This window comes from Hydra vulgaris, chromosome 06, assembly GCF_038396675.1.
Source record: "Hydra vulgaris chromosome 06, alternate assembly HydraT2T_AEP".
Taxonomy (NCBI): domain Eukaryota; kingdom Metazoa; phylum Cnidaria; class Hydrozoa; order Anthoathecata; family Hydridae; genus Hydra; species Hydra vulgaris.
Window position 1 is genome coordinate 15,496,197 of NC_088925.1, and position 21,894 is coordinate 15,518,090.

The 21,894-nt window shown below is 27.9% G+C and overlaps 1 protein-coding gene across 2 annotated transcripts; it reads left to right on the plus strand.

Annotated features, from left to right (window-relative positions):
• The first annotated feature begins 1,107 nt into the window (after nt 1-1,107).
• On the plus strand, nt 1,108-16,924 carry LOC136081669 (uncharacterized). Of its 2 annotated transcripts, none has more exons than XM_065799333.1 (4): nt 1,108-1,297; nt 3,406-3,448; nt 11,132-11,166; nt 16,126-16,161. In XM_065799333.1, the coding sequence occupies exons 1-4, from the start codon at nt 1,157-1,159 to the stop codon at nt 16,144-16,146; spliced, it is 240 nt and encodes a 79-aa protein (XP_065655405.1). In that variant the 5' UTR covers nt 1,108-1,156; the 3' UTR covers nt 16,147-16,161. The 2 variants fall into 2 exon arrangements, with proteins under 2 accessions (XP_065655405.1, XP_065655404.1); XM_065799332.1 differs by lacking the exon at nt 16,126-16,161 and adding an exon at nt 16,559-16,924 and having other exon boundaries at nt 1,109-1,297.
• The last annotated feature ends 4,970 nt before the right edge of the window (nt 16,925-21,894 follow it).

A 21,894-nucleotide genomic window follows, 5' to 3' on the forward strand; every position in this document is an offset into this window, starting at 1 on the left:
TTCAAATTTTTTTAAATAAGTCTTGTAAAATGTTTTATTTTCAAATGATTTTGTTTTAAAGTATTTGATATACGATTTTTGCTTGATTTTAGAACATTTTTTGAAACCTTGTGTAATCCATGGCGACGTTATATCTTTCTTTTTTTAATATTTTATATTTCGGAAAGTTATATCATATACTTCAAAAAATGTTTTTAAAAACGAATTATAAACTAAATTAGCATTTAGCGTTAGAATCATTAATGTGATTCCAATGAAGTAAAGATAACTGTTCCTTGAATGCTATCAATTTGTTTCTGTAAAAAATCGTTTAATGAGAAGTTTATTTTGATGGAGCAGTTTTATGTTGTCTACGTTAATAGAAAAAAAAATTGGAAAGTGATCTGAGATGTCACTTTTAATTATGCCTTTTTATAAAAAAGTTAAAAATATCTGTAGTAATTACATTGTCTAATAATGAGGCTGATGATGATGTAATTCTAGTAGCTTTGTTTATTAACGGTATTGCTCCATTTTCAAAAATATCATTATAAAATTTTTTATTGTTGTTGTTAGCGTGGTAATCGTAGCAATTTAAATTAAAATCACCAATTATGTAGTTGAATTTCTTTTCATGTATACCTTTTTTAACTATATCATTTTGCAAAAATTCATTAAAATTTTCTATTACGCCAGATGGTGGGGGATAACAAAACCGGAGTAAATTAGTTATTACGATGCTGTTATTGATGTTTTATAACTTAAATTAAATCAAAAAATACAAAAAACGAAATGGTACAAATTTTCCATATAGTATGTGGCGTCATATAGTGAGACGTTTGATCTAAAAATGGAGATTCACTTAAAATAAATTTTACTTTTGACGAAAATAAAAACCGGTTGCGTAATTAAAAAAAGGATTTTTTAAATGATAGATTTCTAAATAAAAACAGTGTTAAAGTAAATACTTTTTAAAAGACGGTAAAAATTAGCGTTTATAGTGTACTTTTTTAAACTCTAACATCAAATTAGAGTACTTTTCTTTAGTTTTCAGACCTATGTAATTAAATCAGAAATGTAGCAATAATTTTATCATAATCATAAAAACAGGAAGAGAGGAGAGGAGAGAGAGGGGGGGGGGGGGCTACGAAAGAAAAAGACAAGTAGCGCCGTTGAAATGAACATCATGGAAGTTTATAATAAGTATCTAAAATTACATTTTGAAATTCACCATCTTAAAAAAGATGCTTATCAAACTATCAAGGAACAATTTTTTCAAAAAATGAGTGATCTTAAAGGTCCATCTTGCAATAACGAGGTAGTTAACTTTATTGTCTAGACACATATAAAACTATATAAAAGTATACCATGTTTAGATTCACTTATTAGTTTTACTTCTGTGTACGTTGGTATGATATTGGTGTATGTTCTTGTATTACTTGTTGTTTTTTTTTTATTACTACTTTGTTTTGTATTACAGCTTTGTTATATAATCTTATTCATACTTGTTGTTACTATGTATTATGTGTTATAGCTATTGAATTTTCAATAGCTATCAGCTATTGAATAGCTATCTTTTAGAACTTATTATTATTACCCACTAATGTTTACAAACTATATTTCATCCAATCTCAGTTTCCAGTTTTTCTACTAAATTACATCTAATTTCAATTTTCAGTGTTTCTTTACTCCTAATAGTTTATTTTGCCAGGCTCTTCTGATTGGCATGGTTATCTAGAGAGGTAAAAACAACTGCTTATCTAGAGATATGCCATTTGGCTTCTTTTCTGACTTGAGCTTAATCAAACATTATCAAATAAAAATACTAATTTTATATTACATTTTGACTCTACATATAATCCAAGAAATATAATTTCAGATCTTACTAATTCACATGATTCAATTAGTTGTAAATATGACACTATAGATTTCAATAAAAAAATCAATTCTAACTCAGATCTTTATATTTATCTCAACATTTCTTCTTTACCATTTCAAATTGATGACCTCTGCAGTTTTATTAGTACTCTTAATACATTACCTGTGGCAATAGGTATTACTGAACCAATTTATATGTAAACGATACAAACATAACAAATATATCTATAAATGGATTTAATATTAGGCATTACCCTACTGAGGCTTAAAAAGAGGGTGCTCTTCTATTTTTTAAGCTCCATTTTAAATTACATAGTTTGTAATGACCTAAAGATCTACTTTTCCAAATGTCTAGAATAGATTCCATATTGAAGCCATAAATCCTCAAAAAATAATAATAATCAGATGCATATACTGACATCCTGATTGATTCAAGAGGAGTTCACTACTATTATTTAACTCCTCTTATAGATAAGCTAAATATGGAAATATTACACCTTATTTATTATTTAACACCTATTAGTTAAGCTAAATATGGAAATATTACACCTTTTTATAAAGTATAAACCATCCTGCCACCTTTTTATAAATCTCTATTTATAACAATGATAAGGTGGGATGGTATTTTTAATTTACCAAATACTATCCTGTTACTTTTTTTTCTTCACTTCGAGCACTGTGTATATACAAATTTTTTTTTCTTGTATTATTAGACTAAAAATTTTTTTTGTCATGATTAATGTTATTAATATTATTATTGTGATATAACGTCATATAAATATGTAAATATATATACGTATATATATATATATATATATATATATATATATATATATATATATATATATAAATATATATAAAATGCGGTAGTGGTGTAGTGGTAAAGCGCTCGCTTCATAAGCGAGAGGTTCCAAGTTCGATCCCCACCACGTCCCTGGTAGTACCGCGCTCAACTTGTTTCTCCGCGTAGTGGCCTTGTTCGTCAAGGTTCGTGTTTCGGAGTTATAGAAGTGAGAGAGGGTTATAAACCACTATTAAGTAGCCTCCTCATTTGTAGTGGCCTTCTCGGCCTTGAGGAGGTGAATAACAAAATATATATATATATATATACATAAATAAACATATATATATATATATATATATATATATATATATATATATATATATATATATATATATATATATATATATAGTGAGCGATCGTAGTTGGTATTTGACTCAGGCCGGGGCTGGATTTGATAAAATATAGCTGGAGCCAAGTTTGTGATTGGGGCTGCATAAACATTTATACATCCTATAGTTTATTTTTTTATTCGAAATACATATAAAATATTTGGTACATATATGCATATATAAGCATCATTATGATCAACATGATCATTACAATCATCATCATCAACATCATCAAAAGTTTACACTCTTGTACCTTTTATTGTAAAATTAAAGTTTTTGTGTTTTTTGCATAGTAACAGCAATGTGCCTGCAAAAGCCATTAGCAGCTAAAATTACATGTAAGGGAAATAAAAAAAATTTTAAATTTATTCATAGAATGTACCAATGGACAACCAGTATTTCTTTTTCAGACCTAAAGGTATTCAGTTACTATTTTATCAATAAAAATTATGAAAGATAACTAGTACTCTATTATTAAATACTAAATTCTGTATTGATTTTTTTTTAAATTAAACTGTATTTGTTGAACTTTTTATGTTTTCAAAATCTTTATTGTTATTATAATTAACTAAATTATATATATATATATATATATTTTATATATATATATATATATTTTTATATATATGTGTATAATATATATATATATATATATATATATATATATATATATATATATATATATATATATATATATATGTATATGTATATATATATATATATATATATATATATATATATATATATATATATATATATACACATATACATATTCATATTCCTTTAAAAACAGCACTTAACTACTCTATGACATCTAGCAAGACAAAATTAAGGTCAGATTATGCTAAAACACATTAATTTAATTGAGCAAACTAATTAAGTTTATTGTTTTTTTAAAAAACTGCAAATACTCAAATTAAAAGACCAGAATGTTTTTTTTTTTTAAATAAAATTATTCAGAATGTTTTTATTGTTTTTTTGTTTTTATACTGTAAAACATGCGCAGTGTGTTGCTCATCGACTATCTTATAGTCAGCTGCTACAAGGGAGTGCAGCTACATCAACTATCTTATAGCTTTCTGCTACATGAAAGTGTCACTATATAGCTATTCCTTATTTCATACTTATTCCTTATTTACTTCAATATTTTTTAGTCATTAGAAAAAAAAATCACTTTATGAGAAAAAAAATTAACATACACACCTTTTCTGCATTTGTAGAGTTTACAAGAGATTTATAAAATGGTTTGTTTTTCTCTTACATGCATAATTTTGATAGCTCTTAACACAATACATTACAATATATTATAATATATTACAATATATTATAATTTATATATATTATACATTATAATATATTATAATTTCAATAATTATAATTACAATAGCCCTTAACACAATACATTTTTAATTTTTTCAATCTGGCCATATATATTTATAGCGAAAAAAATGAAAATTCTAAAAAGGACTTTTAATTGTTAAAATAAAATTTTATCAACTAAAAGTCTTTTTTCTTTCTTTGTCTCCACAGCATCACCACCTGGAGTAGCAGGACAGTCTTAATAATTTTTTTCTTTATTAAGTTTTAGACCATAATTTTTTCAGACTATCTGCAGTTTATTAGGACTAATTACCATAGTTACCATAGTTACCATAGCACATTAATAAGTCTCTATCATGACATGCACAAAAAATTTCTAAAAAATTAAAAATTTCTACTGATGTTTTGATGTTTTTAATTTTAGAAAGAAATTTTATATATTTTTTAAAATCTCTCCCTTTCATTTGTTATAGTATATCTTTATATAGGTTATGTATATTATAACTATAAAACTTCAAAAGTCTTTTATTTTGTATTTTAAAAAATCAAAAAGGATTTGAAAAAAAAAAGTACCAGTGGTAAGATTTAAACCGCGGCACTTCAGAAGCGCTGCGAGCCTTGGCCACTAAGACTATTGTTTGATATAAGATGCTATTTAATAAACAGAAAGCTTTTTATAACGACAAATAAGCTTTTTCAAAAAACTTCTTTTTCTTTTTTATAGTATATAATACCTTTATACATGTTAGGTATATAATATTTATAAAACTTCAAAAGTGTTTTATTTGCTTTAATAGAAAATCAATCTTCAGAAACGCTACGAGCTAACCACTTTGGCCATTAAGACGTATTGTTCGATAAAAGTTTTTACACTATTTAACAAACAAAAAACTTTTTATAACTTCAAATAACTCTAAATTAAAATTAAGGAGATGTTGCCTCATTGCATTTTTCAAGTAAAAATGAAACTGTAAAACTTGATATATGTTTTAACATAATTTGAAGTTTACATAAGTTAAATATTTATACATACATACGAAAGAAACAGAAATAGTTAAATCCAATATAACTATATATTAATATATCTTTATATGAAATAATTGAAAATTGAAAAATTGAATCAAAACAAAATAAATTAAAACAAAAAGAGTAAAAAGAATTGAATCGAGCAAATAAAAATCAGAATATCTAAAGTTTAAAACTATTTAAGAACTTTTTAAAGATATAATTAAAGAATAAAATACAAAATAAATAAGCAGCTTTTAGAATATAAATAAAAAGTGCAAGTAAATAAATAAAAGTTAAAAATGATAAAGATCAAGAAGACAAAGAGTTTTTATTTTTACATTTGTTTTTGATTATGCATTTTTGTAAACATTTTTTTTTTAATTTAAAGCATTGGTCATTACTATAATTAAGTTTATTTATAATTCCTATAATTATCATTCTTTGTAATTAAGTATTTATTATTATTATTAAATATAATATTATTCATCTTTCTTTTCATTTAGGTACTCATTTATTATATTATTACCTACAGCCCTTGGAATTAGAGTTGGCATTTGGCAATGCCAACCCAACTGCCAACCTGACTGTATGAGGTCTGCAATTTTTTGACGATCTCAGAATTTTAAAACTTAGTTTTATTTGTTAATTTAAGTAGATTTAACAGCAAAAAAAAAAAGTTTTATTTAACTTCTGAACAAGTTAATTAAAAGAAAGAAAAAAAAAATAGAACAATAAAAACAGAATATTTTATTTTAATTGTAAATAAAAACTTTATTTTTATGTTCTTAATAAAATAGTTAAAATAAAATGGCAAAACGAGAGTTTCATTTAAATTCCAAAAATTCATTTCTTGGAATAGTAAAGAAAACAATCAAAATAAAAACAAAAAAAACGTTTTATTAATAATAAATAGAATGATCAAAATAAAACTGGAAAAACTTTCGTTAAATTTTTAAATTTTCAAGCAAACATAGACATCTAAAAGATAAGTTGTTAGAGCTTGGCATTCGTTTTTCTGTAAATTTTATGCTAAACATTCGCATGTTTGTTGATTTGTCAAAGCCTGTTTTATAATCGAATGCTGACTGTCGAGCTAAATTGATTTTAGATCAGCAATGTTTTGCCAGCCTTATTTTTCCTAATTCTTAGGACTGTACCTCTCTCATTGTGTCTTTTATTTTGTTATTACCTTTATTACTTCTCTTATTGTGTTATTTACCTTTACTATTTGCCTCTTATTACTATGTATATATAACAATTTTTATTATTTTTCATAATGATTTAACTCATAATAATATTTACTTTGTATTAAGAATATTAATTTTATTATTAATTGCCATATTATTATTTATTTTATATTTTTATTTACCTAGTATTGGTACTTACCTCTTATTATTACTTACCTTATATTAATTACATTATTTATATATTTAGTATTATTTTATTATATTATGTCTTAGAAATAGTGGTTTCAACAACATCAACAACGTAAAACTATTAGAGGTGGTTATATATATATATATATATATATATATATATATATATATATATATATATATATATATATATATATATATATATATATATATATATATATATGCATATATAAAATTTGATATTTACTTAGCTGTGTTCTGCTATCAGTTTAAATCTTATATCTCACTATTATTTTATTTTTCTTTATTAATTATCATTAGCCAATTCTTAAATCAACAGTATAATGTTTTTATATCTCAGTTTTTATATTGTAGCTTTTATTTATAAATATAGGAGATCTATATATTTTTTAATTTTATCTAGACTTTGTAGTTGTTGCTCTTCTTGGGTGCACGCTAAATGTAACCGTATCAACATATAGTATTGTTGTCAATAAATCTACTGACTGATAATGTTGTGACTGCGTTATCAAAAAAATTGTCATTTTGTGCACTTTCCGATTTTGAAATCTCTAACTTTATCATGTCTTACTTTACCAAACAATAATTTAAAATCTCTAGAATCTTTATCTCACTTATTGGATTTGCTTATATTCTTAAAACTTATTTTAAAAATATAAGCTAATCCAACTAAAGTACTAACTTCAAGTATTATGACATTCTTGAACTGAATAAAATATTAAGTAATTATTGTGATCTGCACCTACATCTAAATATTGCATCTCTACCTTATCACATTGACCATCTTCACAGTCTAATTATTTGTCTTACCAAACTTCCAATAATAATAGGTCTCTGAATCAAAGCTAAATATTAGCAGTTGCAACATAACTGATGTTAATATAAATGGTTTTACAAGTGAGCATTGTCCTACTGAAGCCAAAAAAGGTGGTGCTCTTCTCTATATCTACTTTTAAACTTAAACTATATTGTTTGCAGTGATCTTATAATATATTCTTCTGTAGACCTGGAATCTAACTTTGCTTAAATTGTCAATCCCCCTGAAAAGAAAAAGTTGGGTCTATATCTTAATCTCTTACTTGAAAGTTCTGAAAATAAACAAGTTGTCCTAATGGGTGATTTTAATATGGACTTAATAAATTACAATTTGAAAATTATCTCCAGTTATCTTGATACGTTATGTTCTTTTTCTCTTTTCCCTTCTATAATTCAAAATAAGTATCCATGTCTTTATAAACACCAATATGGGTTTTGCATCAAGCATTTTACAACTCATGCACTTATTGAAATCACTAAGGTTATCAGAAAAGCTCTTGAAAATAAACTTTTCACTTATGATGCAATTGTTGATCTACAGAAAGCAATTAACACTGTTAATCATTCTATTCTCCTAAGTAAACTGGAACACTATGGTGTAAGAGTAGTTGCTCTCAAATGATTTACTTCGTATCTTTATGACAGATTTTAATTTGTGTATTAATGGTAACACTTTTTAGTAATTTGCACTGCAGGTGTACCTCAAGGCTATGTATTAGGGCTATTGAGTTTCTTTGTTTTCATTAATGATCTTAATTTATTGCTAACATATACAACTTCCTTCCATTTTGCTGATGTCACCAACTTGCTTGTAATTAACAAATTGTATAAAAAATGAACAAATACATTAATCATGATCTATCAAATCTATTTCAATGGCTTTGGACTAACAAAGTTTCACTAAAAGCTAGTAAATCTGAAAGTATCATACTTAAATCAAGGCAGTCTAAAATCAAAAAACAACTAAATTTCAAAAACTTAATCCAGTTATCTCCTTAAAATATCTTGGAATCAAAATTGATTCAAATTTATCTTTTTTACATCATCTTAGAGCAGTAAAATTATGTATATCAAACAAGATCTTATGGGGTTGTTTATAATGTACGTATGCCAAAACTTTAGAAATTAGACCCCCTCCTCCTCCCTCCCCTGTTGCCATGCATACTTATAAGTCCCCCTAAAAATTATGTATGCTTATGAAATGATCCTCTTTCTCTTCTAGACAAGGTCTAAAAACACATTGTAAATGAGTTGGGCCTTATTTTTCTGCCTAGTGTGAGTCTCCATCATCGGAAGGTTGCATCTCTATTTTCTACAATACTAACATGGTTGCTGTTCAAATGAGCTATCATCTTTAGTTCTATCAATAAAACTTATTCTCTAATAATTTGTCTTTTTGCAAAATTGCATCTTTTTACTGTATCTGTCTCTTTATAAAAACTTGTTCATCCAGATTCTTTCCTTGCGTATCAATGCTTTTGAACTCTCATTATCATGTTTTCTCGACTCATACAACCTACAACTTTTTAAGTTTTCTGTCAACCATTTCCTTGCTTATCAATGCAATTCTATGCTTTCTAGTAACTCGCTACTTGATAGTGATTTTTTGCAGCCTTGTTGGGAGTGAATCAGAATAAAAAATCATTTGTTTTTGTTGTTAAAGTTATTTCTTACTTAAACTTATAGTTCCAACTACATTCTTGTCAAAAATACTCACAACTCTCTTCATGTTTCTCTAAATCATTTAACTGAATCTTGTTTTCCAGCTTACTGAAAAATGCTGTTGCTCAAATTATTAAAAAATCTGAATACATATATACTAATGTTGTTATCGACTTCGACTAAATCGACTAAAAGTTAACTAGACAAAATTAGTCAACTAAGACAAAAACGAATAGTCGATTTTATTGACTATAGACTTCCTACTAATTGACTAAAAGTGGATTTAGTTGAGCGAAAATCTTAAAATCCTTTTATCTTTTCATTATATTTAATTTTCCAATCTTTTATTTTTGTTTGTTTAAAAATAAAAGCATGTATGTAAGCATGGATAGTGGCAAAGCCACTATCCATGACATCTCTAGTTATAATAACTACTTTCATTAAAACAAGTTATTTTTCTGACAAAAATCATTAACAACAAAAACTACAACTTTTGGAAAAAATCTGTTATCTGATATTGCTTTAAATTATCCATCTTTTTCATCTTCATTAAATCTTCAAGTTTTAGTGCTAGGGATTGTATTTCATTTCCGTATTTTGAGCTGTATAGCGAAGCATTTTGAATTGTTTCAAAAGCAATTTCTAATTGAATATCAGATGGGCGTGGCGGGGCTTCGACGTCAATAGCTTCGTCAACGCTATCTTCAACTTCATTATCGTCGTTTTCAAAATTAGGGTCTAAAATCTGAGCAATAATTTCAGCATCAGTAGTAAGTGAACCGGTGGTTACTACATCGCAATCTAAACCAATGTAAGATTCCGCTGAGAGATCTTCTTGGACGGCACGAGGATCTAACTCTCGCAAACGGTTAAGTTCTTCTGTCAAAAATTTAAAAGAATGATCATCATCAGCTTCTTCAATACTCTTGTTTGTATTGCTGATACCAGCTTTTTTAAAGCAGTTGATGACAATCTCCTTCGACACAGCATTCCACGAAGAAACAAGATCTTTCATTGATTGAAGTATAGAAATTTTTGGCATGGGTTCGTTATTATCGACAGCCTTGATACACAAACGCACAATTTTGTGACGATAATGAGCTTTAAGACTTCGTATTACGCCTTGATCCATGGGCTGAAGGACAGATGTGGTGTTAGGGGGGGAAAATATTAGGTTGATGTTGCTTAGCCCTTCAATGTGTGGGTGGGCAGAACAGTTATCCACCAGGAGTGCTACTTTCCTGTCTTGAGCACGAAAAAATGAGTCAAGTTTCATTACACATTCTGTAAAAAGGTCTCCGGTCATCCAACTTTTTAGCTGATTTTTATATGTGCAAGGAAGTTGTTTAATGTGCTTAAAACACCGTGGGCTTTTAGATTTTCCAATAACAAACATAGGTAATTTTTCTCCTGTTGCACTCCCTGCTGCTATGCCTGTTAGTCTGACTTTACTATTTTTTCCCCCAAAACATTTTTCTCGTGATAAATGGTATGTTTTGTTTGGTAGGCACTGGTAAAATAGTCCAAACTCATCGGCATTGAAAATGTTTTCAAGCTTGTAATTCAAAAGCAATTTTGGAAGTGTAGTTTCATTCCATGAAGCAGTCATATTCTAAATATGAATATCAACTGTATTTAGGTGCCGCTCACATTAAAAATTTTTTTACATTTTTTCCTGCAAATATTGTTTTTTTCACAAAAAAAACAACCGCCTTTATTTGGCAATATCTACGCTAAATTTCTCCGGGATGGGAGAAAATTTTTTTTTTTTACCTAGAATAGCCCCTGTATTCTTGTATTTCAAATTGTAAGTAATGTTTTGATTTGACTTTATTTGGATATGGTTTTAAGTTTAAGTTTTTAAAGTAATTAAATTTGACAATCCTTTTTTTTTCCAGATTTTTTATTGGAAAATGTTGCTTATGATGAAAAGGTAGATTTTTTTAACATTAGAAATATTTTGTTTATATTTTTATTTTATTTTTAATTAAACTTTTTTTATAAGGTCATATCATTTATATGGACCATATCTGGTTCATAATTTGTATCTTACCAGACACTGGACATCATTAACCTTTATTGTTTGTGTTTCATTGCCCTGTATCATATCACCCTGGGTGTATGAGGTGTATAAATTTCCTTTAATCTTTAATAATGCATCGTTTTTGTTAAAAGTTAAAATAATCTTCTAACCTTGGCACACCTTACTCTTGTTTTTGATGCCTTTTATTGCTTCACCAGCTGATCCAATCCTATATGTAATATAACAAACATATCAACTGTGTAAAAAAAATGTGTCTTCTGTCATTAAAAAAAATATGTCTTGCACACACAGATTAATAGAATAAAACTGGGTCAAACCGCACACTTATCTATAAAAGTTAAATAACTTTTTTTATTTTTCCTTTTTTTTTTTTCTTTTTTTTTTTTATTAGATAGGTAATAAAAAACTACATAAGATAATATAAATATATGTTAAAAAAATAATAATAAAATTATTGAAAACATTAAATGTAAAGAAAAAAAACTTGTGCGGTTTAAGACGGCATTCTGATAAAACCGCACACTTGAGAAAACATTGAATTTTTTAGGTTTTAAATTTTTTTTTTTTTTTTTTTTTCAACATAACTTATATTTAAGAAACTTTATTTAAGTTTTTACATTTTTTGCAACAAAAAATTTAGTTCCAACTACACATTTCTTTGTTAAACATGTTTGTTTGCACAACCGTTCTCGACACATCGAATTCTCGCATTGCAACATTTCTGTGTGTAACTGTACTTTACATTTTTTACATTTTGAAATTTTTAATTGCTTGTCTGCTGCTACTTGCTTTTCATTATTGTTTTGCTGAGCTTGCTCAGGCATTTGAGTACTTGGCATAGAGAGTCTATGGTTTGGGTTAAGTTTAGCAACTCTCATGGCTTCTTTTGTTGCTTTTTCTTCATCTTTTTGTTTGAGGAACTTGATCACATTTTCTTCGGTAATACATTTCCGCCATGTTTTGACATTTTGCACTGCTTCAATTTCTTAACATACGATTGATTTCTGGCTTGAAAAAACTGCTTCAACTCTATCTCGATACTGTTTTTCCAAAGCTCAACACATGCTTGATACCTATCAAAACTTGAAGCTGTTGTAGTTGAGAAAGATGGTAATCTGTGTGTAATTGGAGTAGGTGCTGCGGCGGCTGTTGAAGATGATGAAGCTGTGTCTGAGCAAGATGGTGTAAGTGCTGCGGAGGCTGCTAAAGTTGATGAAAGTGGATTAAATATTTGTGTGATTGCAAATGCCTTATGATTTATGTTGTTTTTATTAAGTGGAAATAAGCCAGTGTACTGGAAACCAGCGGTTGCATGCAAGTGTGTAAAACATTTACCACTCTTGTACAGCAGTTTGAGCAACGATGGAAAATTTTGTTCATCTTAATTCTTTATTTTGAGTCTTTGTAATACTTTCCATGCTTGTTTGACATGACAATAGACACCTCTATCCAATGGTTGTAGAATATGTGAAGAATGCTCTGGTAGACAAATCAAGATTATATTGTGTTTTTTGCACAGCAATACCGCTTCCAAAGTTATGTGACTTGTATGGCCATCTAATACTAAAATATCAATATCACCAATTTTCTCAGTTTTTGCTGTAAATGCTTCTTTTAGCCATTCAATAAACGTATCATGCTCCATCCAACCTGATTTTGAAATTAAATATTTGGTGTCAACTGGACCACCTCTTGCCCAGTCAGGGCGAAAGTTTCTTTTGGCTTTGTATATCTATTTTATATATATACAAATGGTGGTGCAAAATGCCTATCAGCGCCACAGCAATTTTTTACAGAATAATAAATTTTTTCAATGTTGCCAGTAAATTAAATGCCGAAAAACCTGTTTCATTACAATTCCAAATATGCGACCCAGAAGTTATACCATTCTGTTGATAATGCTTAACGACTTATTGAAAATAATGATCAATTATTTTTGGCATACAAGAAGTGGCTCTTTTAGATGCTAAGTTGTCCGCTTTTCTTGTTGAAATTTCTTATGACCATCTCTTCATAAAGGCATAAAACCAGTCTTTACCAGGCTTACCATTTTTGAATAAGTACAATTGATCTTTGTGTTTAAGGTAGCCACATACAAATTCTAGGACTTCATCTGGGGTAAACCATAATCCCAGTTACCAATAATAGGAACGCATGCACCATATAGGTTTTTATTTTTTATAAAAATACATAGCTATTTATTTTTAAAAATTTTTAAAAAAAGTTTTAAAATAACAAATAAGGTAATAATCCTAATATTTTGTAATGCAACCCTTTGCTACAATAACGGCTCTCAAACATCAGGGTATGCTTTCTATGCAGACTTTTGGGTTGTCCTGGAGACTGGGGTTGTTATGCCACTCTCTAGTAAGGGTTTCTATCAATTGCTGATTGGTCGTGATGATCTCTTTGACAATTTCCGGTTTTGCGAACCCTTATAGATTTTTTTATGGGGTTCTTGTCAGGTGAATTTCTCAGCCAAGACAAAACAGACACTTTTTTTTCAGCTAGGAATGCTGTAACACTCTTACCTTTATAGCAAAAAAATAATCGTCATGGTGCCGAGTCATGCATGAATATATACTCTTCATTACCTGTGAACCATTCTTGGACATGGGGTAGGAGCCTGTTTTTCAGTACTCGCTTGTACTGGTCCTGCCTTCTGCAATGTAGATGAAACCCATACCCATGGCTGAGCACAGACCACATCAGTACACTCACAGGGTGTTTAACCTTTTCCATAAGGCATTCCTGGTGGAATAATTTTCCTCCTGGGTGGCGTCAGACAAAAATTGAGCTATTGTTCACCAAGATTATTGTTTTGTCCACCAAGAAATATTGACTCGTCCAAGAAGCAGACCTGTAAAACATTACACAGATATTTTAAATTATAAAGCTATAATTTTTTAGGGTTTTAGGGATTTAGGCTTACAAAATTATAAGTCATGTTTACTCTATTCCAGTGTTCAATAGTCATTTTCTTGTGTTTTCACATTCAATAATGAGAAGTGAGAATCGGGGTTTATGCATTAAAATTAGCAAAAATAATGAATTACTACAATGAATTACTAATCATAACTTATTAAATTATTAACCAATACTTACGTTTCAATAGTCCTGAACTCAAAAAACTTGCAAAAAATTGTTCTAAAAATGAATAATTGAACTCAATTTCGAACTAAATCCAATCACACTTTTCAATAATTGACAGCTAAATGAGTAATAAGGTGAACTGAAAGTATTGCCACTATATACAAATACTAATTATGGTATCAGTAACTAAAATACACAAGAGAAATTATTTAAAAACAAAATATTTGCTCGCAAAATTCATTTAAACTTAAAAATTAGTAAAAAAGGTAAAGTATCACTAATAATTTGGCCACCCACTGTACATCTTATTTCAACATTTTTCTTGTAAATTAATGGAAATTGTGTTGTTTGCTCAAATTTTGATCTTCGCCCAAACAACTTTTTTTTTCTTTTTTTTTAGTTGTATTTTACTTAGATGTAGTTTTTATTTTTTTGCTCTTATATTGAAGAATATTTGGAACTAGTTTCACCTTACAATTTATGCAAAAATAATTTTATTTACAAATAAAACCAAAATATCACAATTTTACTGTGTGTATATAAATATGTATGTATATATATGTGTGTGCGTATATATATGTATATATGTATATATATACATATATATATATATATATGTATATATGTATGTAAGTATGTATATGCATATACAAGTGTCTATGTGTATATATTTTATTTAACTGATAGAAAAATTCAAGTACTTTTGACCATAATGGATTCGATGGTAGTGAGATGACAAACTACCAATGAATTTGCATACAAACTTTTCACAAAGAAAAGTCATGTAAATATTTTTGCACCAAATGACATTTTATTCTTAACAATTCAAATGCCCTTAAAAATATTTTAGCCTTGTTACATTGACACTTTTTTATGCGGATACCTTTTTTTTTTACCAGCAATAACACCTTTTTCTTAAACAGTTGGAATTTTTTTTTTTCTTTTACGCCTATTATAAGAACATGAACACCTATATAGGTGTTTATTTTCATATTATCAACTTCTTCAATCAATTAATATCTTCTAAACTGTAGCTTTTAAACTCTCTCGTTTTTTTCTACCTACTTGGTACCCAACCTACTTGAGTAATGACACATCAAATCACACAAAACTTAGGAAATTTTGAACCATGGGTCCTCAAATTTAAAAAAAAATTTTTTTTGGGCTGTTGCATGTTAAAAAGAAAAGTTTACGCGTAAAGTTTCAGCTAAAAATGTTGAGTGGTTGACAAGATACTGCACTTTTAATATTGACTTGGTTTCCCAAAATGACCCGGTTTTCATAGCATTCTGAAAAATTTCTTGAAAAAGTGATATATCTTTGAAATTAAATTTCTATATGTTTCAGTTGTTTTTCCAGTTATATTTTTGTGCCTAGTAAGATTATAAGCAGCTGAAAATAAAAACAGCAAAACAAAAAAAATTTGATGGGGTATTCTAAGATATTGGGTCCCAAAGTTGGTTTATAGAAACTAGTTGTTTTATAAAGTTTTAAGCATGTTCCTTTAATATTTCAGCATTTAAAGTACATTTATTGAATTCTGCAGCAAAAAAAGCAATATATATGTTTATTCAGCAATATATATGTTATTGAGTTATATTTTTGCCATTTTTTTTTTTTTTGTTGAGGAAAACGTTTTTTCGAATGTTATGAAAACCGGGTCATTTTGGGAAACCAGGTCAAAATTAAAATTGCAGTATCTTGTCAACCACATTTTTAGCTGATATTTTGCAAGCAATATTTTTTCATAATTAGGAATCATGTGTCAAAATATAACACAAAAAGAAGACATGCAATTCAATGGATTGGGTGATTTGATGTTGAATTTCCCTCTGGAATTTCGTTACTTAGCTTGTCGTGACTTATTTTTATAAATTTTCTGTTTTTTCTTTTTCTTATGTCAATAAACTTTTGTAATATGATGCTAAACGTACTATTTCAATATGATTGAAATAATACGTTTAGCATCATTTTCAATATTTGTAATATGATGCTAAACGTACTATTTCAATCTTTTTTTTTATTATTAAATGCATCTTATGCGGAAAAAAAGTTCCTTAAATAATATTAAAAAATACCTTAAATGATATTAAAAAATACCTTAAATAATATTAGAAACCTTATAAAACTATACATTAAACTACTTCAATATTGTCACTGAAACTTTATTTATTATTTTTCTTGTTAGTCAACTGTTGACCTTATAAAAAGAGTGGATAAAATAAAAGAAGCCATAATGCTCTTGGAAAATATGGACTTAAATGAAACAAATGCTTTTTTAAAAAATTTTGAAAGCAGTTTATGTAAAAATGGCGAACTGAGCACTCCAAAATTGAAAAAAAAAAGAAAAAATTACCAAACTCAAACCAAGGATAATCATTTAAGAGACGACGAACTGCAGGTATCCGATTTAGTAAGTAGAAGATATGATAAGTACGATGAAAAAGTTTTGGAGGACTAACCTGATTGCATTTTTGGTTGTGTAATAGATTTTTATTTAATTTGATTTTGTATTATATAATTTATTGAATAAAAATATTAAATATTTAGTAAAGGTAAATATACCCCCTTGTTCACTTAAAAATATTAAATATTTAGAACGGTATATACCCCCTTGTTCACTTAAAAAGTAAAATAATTGCAAAAATTGTTTTACTATATTTTCAAAAAGTTTCCATTTGCGATCCTTTCGCTTAATGCCTAAAATATTAGCCAAATTCACGCTAAAAAAAATTTTAAATGATAGTTTTGTTCGAAAACTTTCACAGTAAACAAAAGCGGATCTTTGGGTTTTCGTTCATAAAAAGTAGCTTTACCTATATCCTAGATTTTAAAATAGTGAGACGTGTGCTTCTACTTTGAATTTTAATAACTACAGTTCTAAAAACGCAAATGGGAAACCAATTTAATTTTATCGCAGAAGTTATTCAAAATAAATACAAAAAACTTTTCTAAACTGATAGAATGAATCGTGGTCATATTTGTATAGCTAATTGAAGTAATCTAATTTTATGTTTTCAGTTGTACTATAAAGAAGCTCTTGAAAGAGTTTGACTTTCATTTCTTGCAAATCTTTCTCCTTTCTGTGAGCATATACATAATTTAAAAGTTCAATACATTACTTTCTTTTAAAAATGGGTTTATAGGCAGTGCTGGATTTACCATTGGGCTTTTTTGGACCGAAACCCAGAATCCCGCATACAATGAAGGAAAATAGTTTTAAAGCCTATGGTCATATATAAATAATATTAAATTAAAATTAAAAATAATTTCTTAATTACACTAGCAGCTTCGCACTGATTTCTGAATTGGGATCTGTCGTTCGCAATTTGTTTATGAGTGTTTATGTGTTTATAAGTGTTATTATATGCTAAAGGAAATATTAAGAAGTTTGTAACATGTCAAATTAGGGACAGAGTGCAATCTATGTTGGAGAGCTGTTTTAAATTTTTAAAATCACTTGAGGTTGATAATAAAGGTTGTCGTGGGTAATACGACAATGTCCTAGGAATAAGTGGAAGATACGATGGTGCGCAAGCAATAGTTAAAAAACAAAGTAATGTAGTTTGAATATTTTGTGCAGAACATTCTTTAAATTTGCTAGAAGAAGCTGCAGCTGAGAATTCTTTAAATCAATTTTTTAACTTTATTAAATATCTGTACGTTTATTTTACCAGTTCTGGATACCGCTGTGAGAAGTTGTGTAAAGTTTTGAAAGGGGAGCAACTGTGCATGTATACCTAAAAGTACTAGTTCAACACACTGGTTTTACCGAGCAGATGCCACTAAGGTTCTTGCAAATGGCTATTTACAGGTTAGTGATTTTGAAACTTTCAATTTTTCAGGAAACTTGTTAATGACAAAGATAATCTACCTGATATACGCGGCAAAGCCCAAGGCCTTTATATGCGCATTCTGCACCTGGAAACTAGAACATATGCAATATTCTGGCATGACACTAGAAAAAGCAGGTAAAACTAATACAATTTAAAAGGCACTTTAAAATTCTAAACTACATTTGAATGACATGGTTATTCAAATGTTGTTTAGGATCTTAAACGAAAAAAATTCGTGGGAGTTAAATATTTTAAAACTGGCAAATTAACTGAATTCTACTGAAGTTCATTATGAGCAAGTCATAAAAAAGGTACACAAAAAAATAATAATATTTAGTCGAGATTATCAAGTACGACAGCTTACAAAAGTATTAAAAGCTAAATTTGGAAAACAACTGTTTTAATATAAAACTTCAAGACAAGGTGAAGGAGCCTTCTGCTAATGTTCAAACGATTTTACAAAATGAAACTTTTTATAAAAAATCATTAGTTGGTATTTACCCAGTCCAATATGGCTCTGTCATACAAAGTAACAATATTATCAGTGATTATTACAACTCTATTTTCCATAATAGCAAAGTTTTGCCTTATTCATTTAAATGTCATTTAAATCTTTTGATAGAATTGCTCGAAAAATTAAATTAAATCCTGCTATAGTACATCAATAGGGTGTGCCGATTTCTTTTTTTTTTTTCAATTTCAAAAACGGCAGAATACTTTTGGTGAAGAATTTTATGGAGATTCCGAACCAGCAAAAAAAAAAAATTTTAATATTATATTGCTTGGTAGTCAGCGTTTTTTTGAACGGAAAAATGACTAAAATGTGACTAATTAACAAGGCAAAACTATAATAAAAAAAAAAAAATTTCAAAAACTTTTGATCAACTCAATAATCGTTATGTTAAATTTTAAGAGAATTGATTATTTGGTTCAAAAATTCATAAAAATAAATTCAGAAAAGGAGTTTTTATGAAGGGTATTTTTACAAAAATCAGACACTTTTCCATATTTTGGACAAAGAATGTTACGGTAAAGTGTGTTGTTTTTTTCCTGTTTTTATCAAACTTTAAAAGTAAGGGGAGTTCATTTTTGTGGGGAATTTTGTAAGGAATTTGAATCTGAAAAATTGAATGAAAATAAAATATGTCTTGTCAAAGGGAACGCTTAATTTTCAACGAAAAAATGACTAAAATATGAATAATTAAAGAGAAAAAAATTATAAACTAGAAAAAAAAAAAATTCGATTATTTGATAAACTCAATATAAACAATGTTGAACTTTATGAAAAAATCATATTTGGTTAAATAGTCAAGAAAATGAACACATGATGGGGCTTTGACGAAACACGTGAAGGTTGCTTTTAGAAAAATCAGTCGATTTTTTTCATAATTTAGACATTGAGTGTTATCGTAGGGTGCGGTTTCTTTTGTAAAACTAATTATAAGTCAAACACTTTTGTTATAACAAACAGTATATTATATGCTAATAAATTTATAATATATATTATATAATACTGATACCTTTATTTAAATTTACATATAATTAGCAATTAATAGTTTATAAATTTCATTTAAAATTTGTGAGTTCAACTAAGTTATATTTCGCATTGTTTGTGCTCATAAAACCCCTATTGATTTCTTGTGCTCTTATATACCCTACTCGCTTCTCATGGAAATATGTTTTTGCACAAGGAATTCAATTGGAATAAAATATGACGAGGTCCCTCGAATGCAAGTATGCAAACAAAAACTTTGAAAAAGTAACTTTAGGTGAACCACTTATTGTTTTGCGAGACAAAATACTTAACGACCTTTCGGCTGATCAGGGTTATGAATACAGAATTGTATCAGCAATAAGATCTGAAGTGTTACCTGAAAATTTATTAAACCTTGAAACAGAGTCTGTTTCTCATTCCTGATGGCTTACTACAGCCAACAGTTTTTGTAGATTTTAATGTGGCTTTTAATTTATTTTCTAACAGAAAAAAACCTCAGAAATCTACGTTTAATTATTGAATTTGTAGTAGGTATGTATGTTCCTTGCTGGTTTCAAATAAAAGTAAAACATTCCTAGATAGTTGGACCACGGCATATTTTATTCCTAGATAGTTGGACCTCGGCATATTTTATTTCAATTGAAACAACTAAAATATTAAAAAAAAAGAAGATGTCGCAATAGAATGAAAACTGTAAAGAGATCTGCATGGTTTGCAATTAGTGAATGCATTATTCAGACTCTTTTGTGTTCCAAAGATGAAGAGAAATGAAAGTTAGGAGTTCAAAAGGTGCTAGAGATTAGAATGGAAGGAGAGTTCTCAGTTCGGAGAGTTTCAGTAAGAATTCGAAAACCCCATACATAATTACTGATAAATTGACCAATCTAATTGAGTGGAAAGATTCAATATACAAACCACAACTTACCACAAGCCTCATAATCCATGTAGTGAGAAAATATTTTTACAAGCCTGTGATTGTTCCATTCCCGATCCATTGAACGTTGCGTTAAACAGGTTGTTTTTTTTCAACAATTACAAGATTATAATAACTTATTTTAAATTTATTAATTACTAAATTTTTTTAATGTTTATATAGGCTACAAAGGCTTGTGCAAAAACATATTTTCATGAGAAGCGAGTAGGATATATAAGAGCACAAGAAATCAATAGGGGTTTTATGAGCACAAACAATGCGAAATATAACTTAGTTAAACTCACAAATTTTAAATGAAATTTATAAACTATTAATTGCTAATTATATGTAAATTTAAATAAAGGTATCAGTATTATATAGTATATATTATAAATGCATTAGCATATAATATACTGTTTGTTATAACAAAAGTGTTTGACTTATAATTAGTTTTACAAAAGAAACCGCACCCTACGATAACACTCACTGTCTAAATTATGAAAAAAATCGAATAATTTTTCTAAAAGCAACCTTCACAAAAGCCCCATCATGTGTTTATTTTTTTGACTATTTAACCAAATATGATATTTTCATAAAATTCAACATTGTTTATATTGAGTTTATCAAATAATTGAATTTTTTTTTTTTCTAGTTTATAATTTTTTTCTCTTTAATTATTCATATTTTAGTCATTTTTTCGTTGAAAATTAAGCGTTCCCTTCGACAAGACATATTTTATTTTCATTCATTTTTTCAGATTCAGATTCCTTATAAAATTCCCCACAAAAATGAACTCCCCTTACTTTTAAAGTTTGATAAAAACAGGAAAAAAACAACACACTTTACCGTAACATTCTTTGTCCAAAATATGGAGAAGTGCCTGATTTTTGTAAAAATACCCTTCACAAAAGCTCCTTTTCTGAATTTATTTTTATGAATTTTTGAACCAAATAATCAATTTTCTTAAAATTTAACATAACAATTATTGAGTTGATCAAAAGTTTAAGAATTTTTTTTTTTTAATTATAGTTTTAGCAATTTATATTTTATATATATAAAGGGCAATGTGTGTGTGTTTGTTTGTTTGTTCTCTATAGAAATCCAAACCGCCGGACCGATCTCGATGAAATTTGGCATGGGGGTAGTCCTCGAGGGGGAGAAGGTTCTTAGCTGGGTTTTGACCTTGTACCCCAACCCCCGGGGTCAGGGGGGACCATTTTTTGGGACCATTTTTGGGACCATTTTTGTGTACAGATATCAGGTAAGCCAGTTTAAATATT

What these genes read in the sequence shown, in the direction of transcription:
- LOC136081669 (XM_065799332.1), top strand. Translation starts at nt 1,157, where the DNA reads ATGAACATCATGGAAGTTTATAATAAGTATCTAAAATTACATTTTGAA. An exon ending in TTTCTTTTTCAGACCTAAAG is followed by an intron (nt 3,449 to 11,131) that starts GTATTCAGTTAC and finishes TTTTTTTTCCAG; the next exon opens with ATTTTTTATTGGAAAATGTT. An exon ending in ATGTTGCTTATGATGAAAAG is followed by an intron (nt 11,167 to 16,558) that starts GTAGATTTTTTT and finishes TTTTCTTGTTAG; the next exon opens with TCAACTGTTGACCTTATAAA.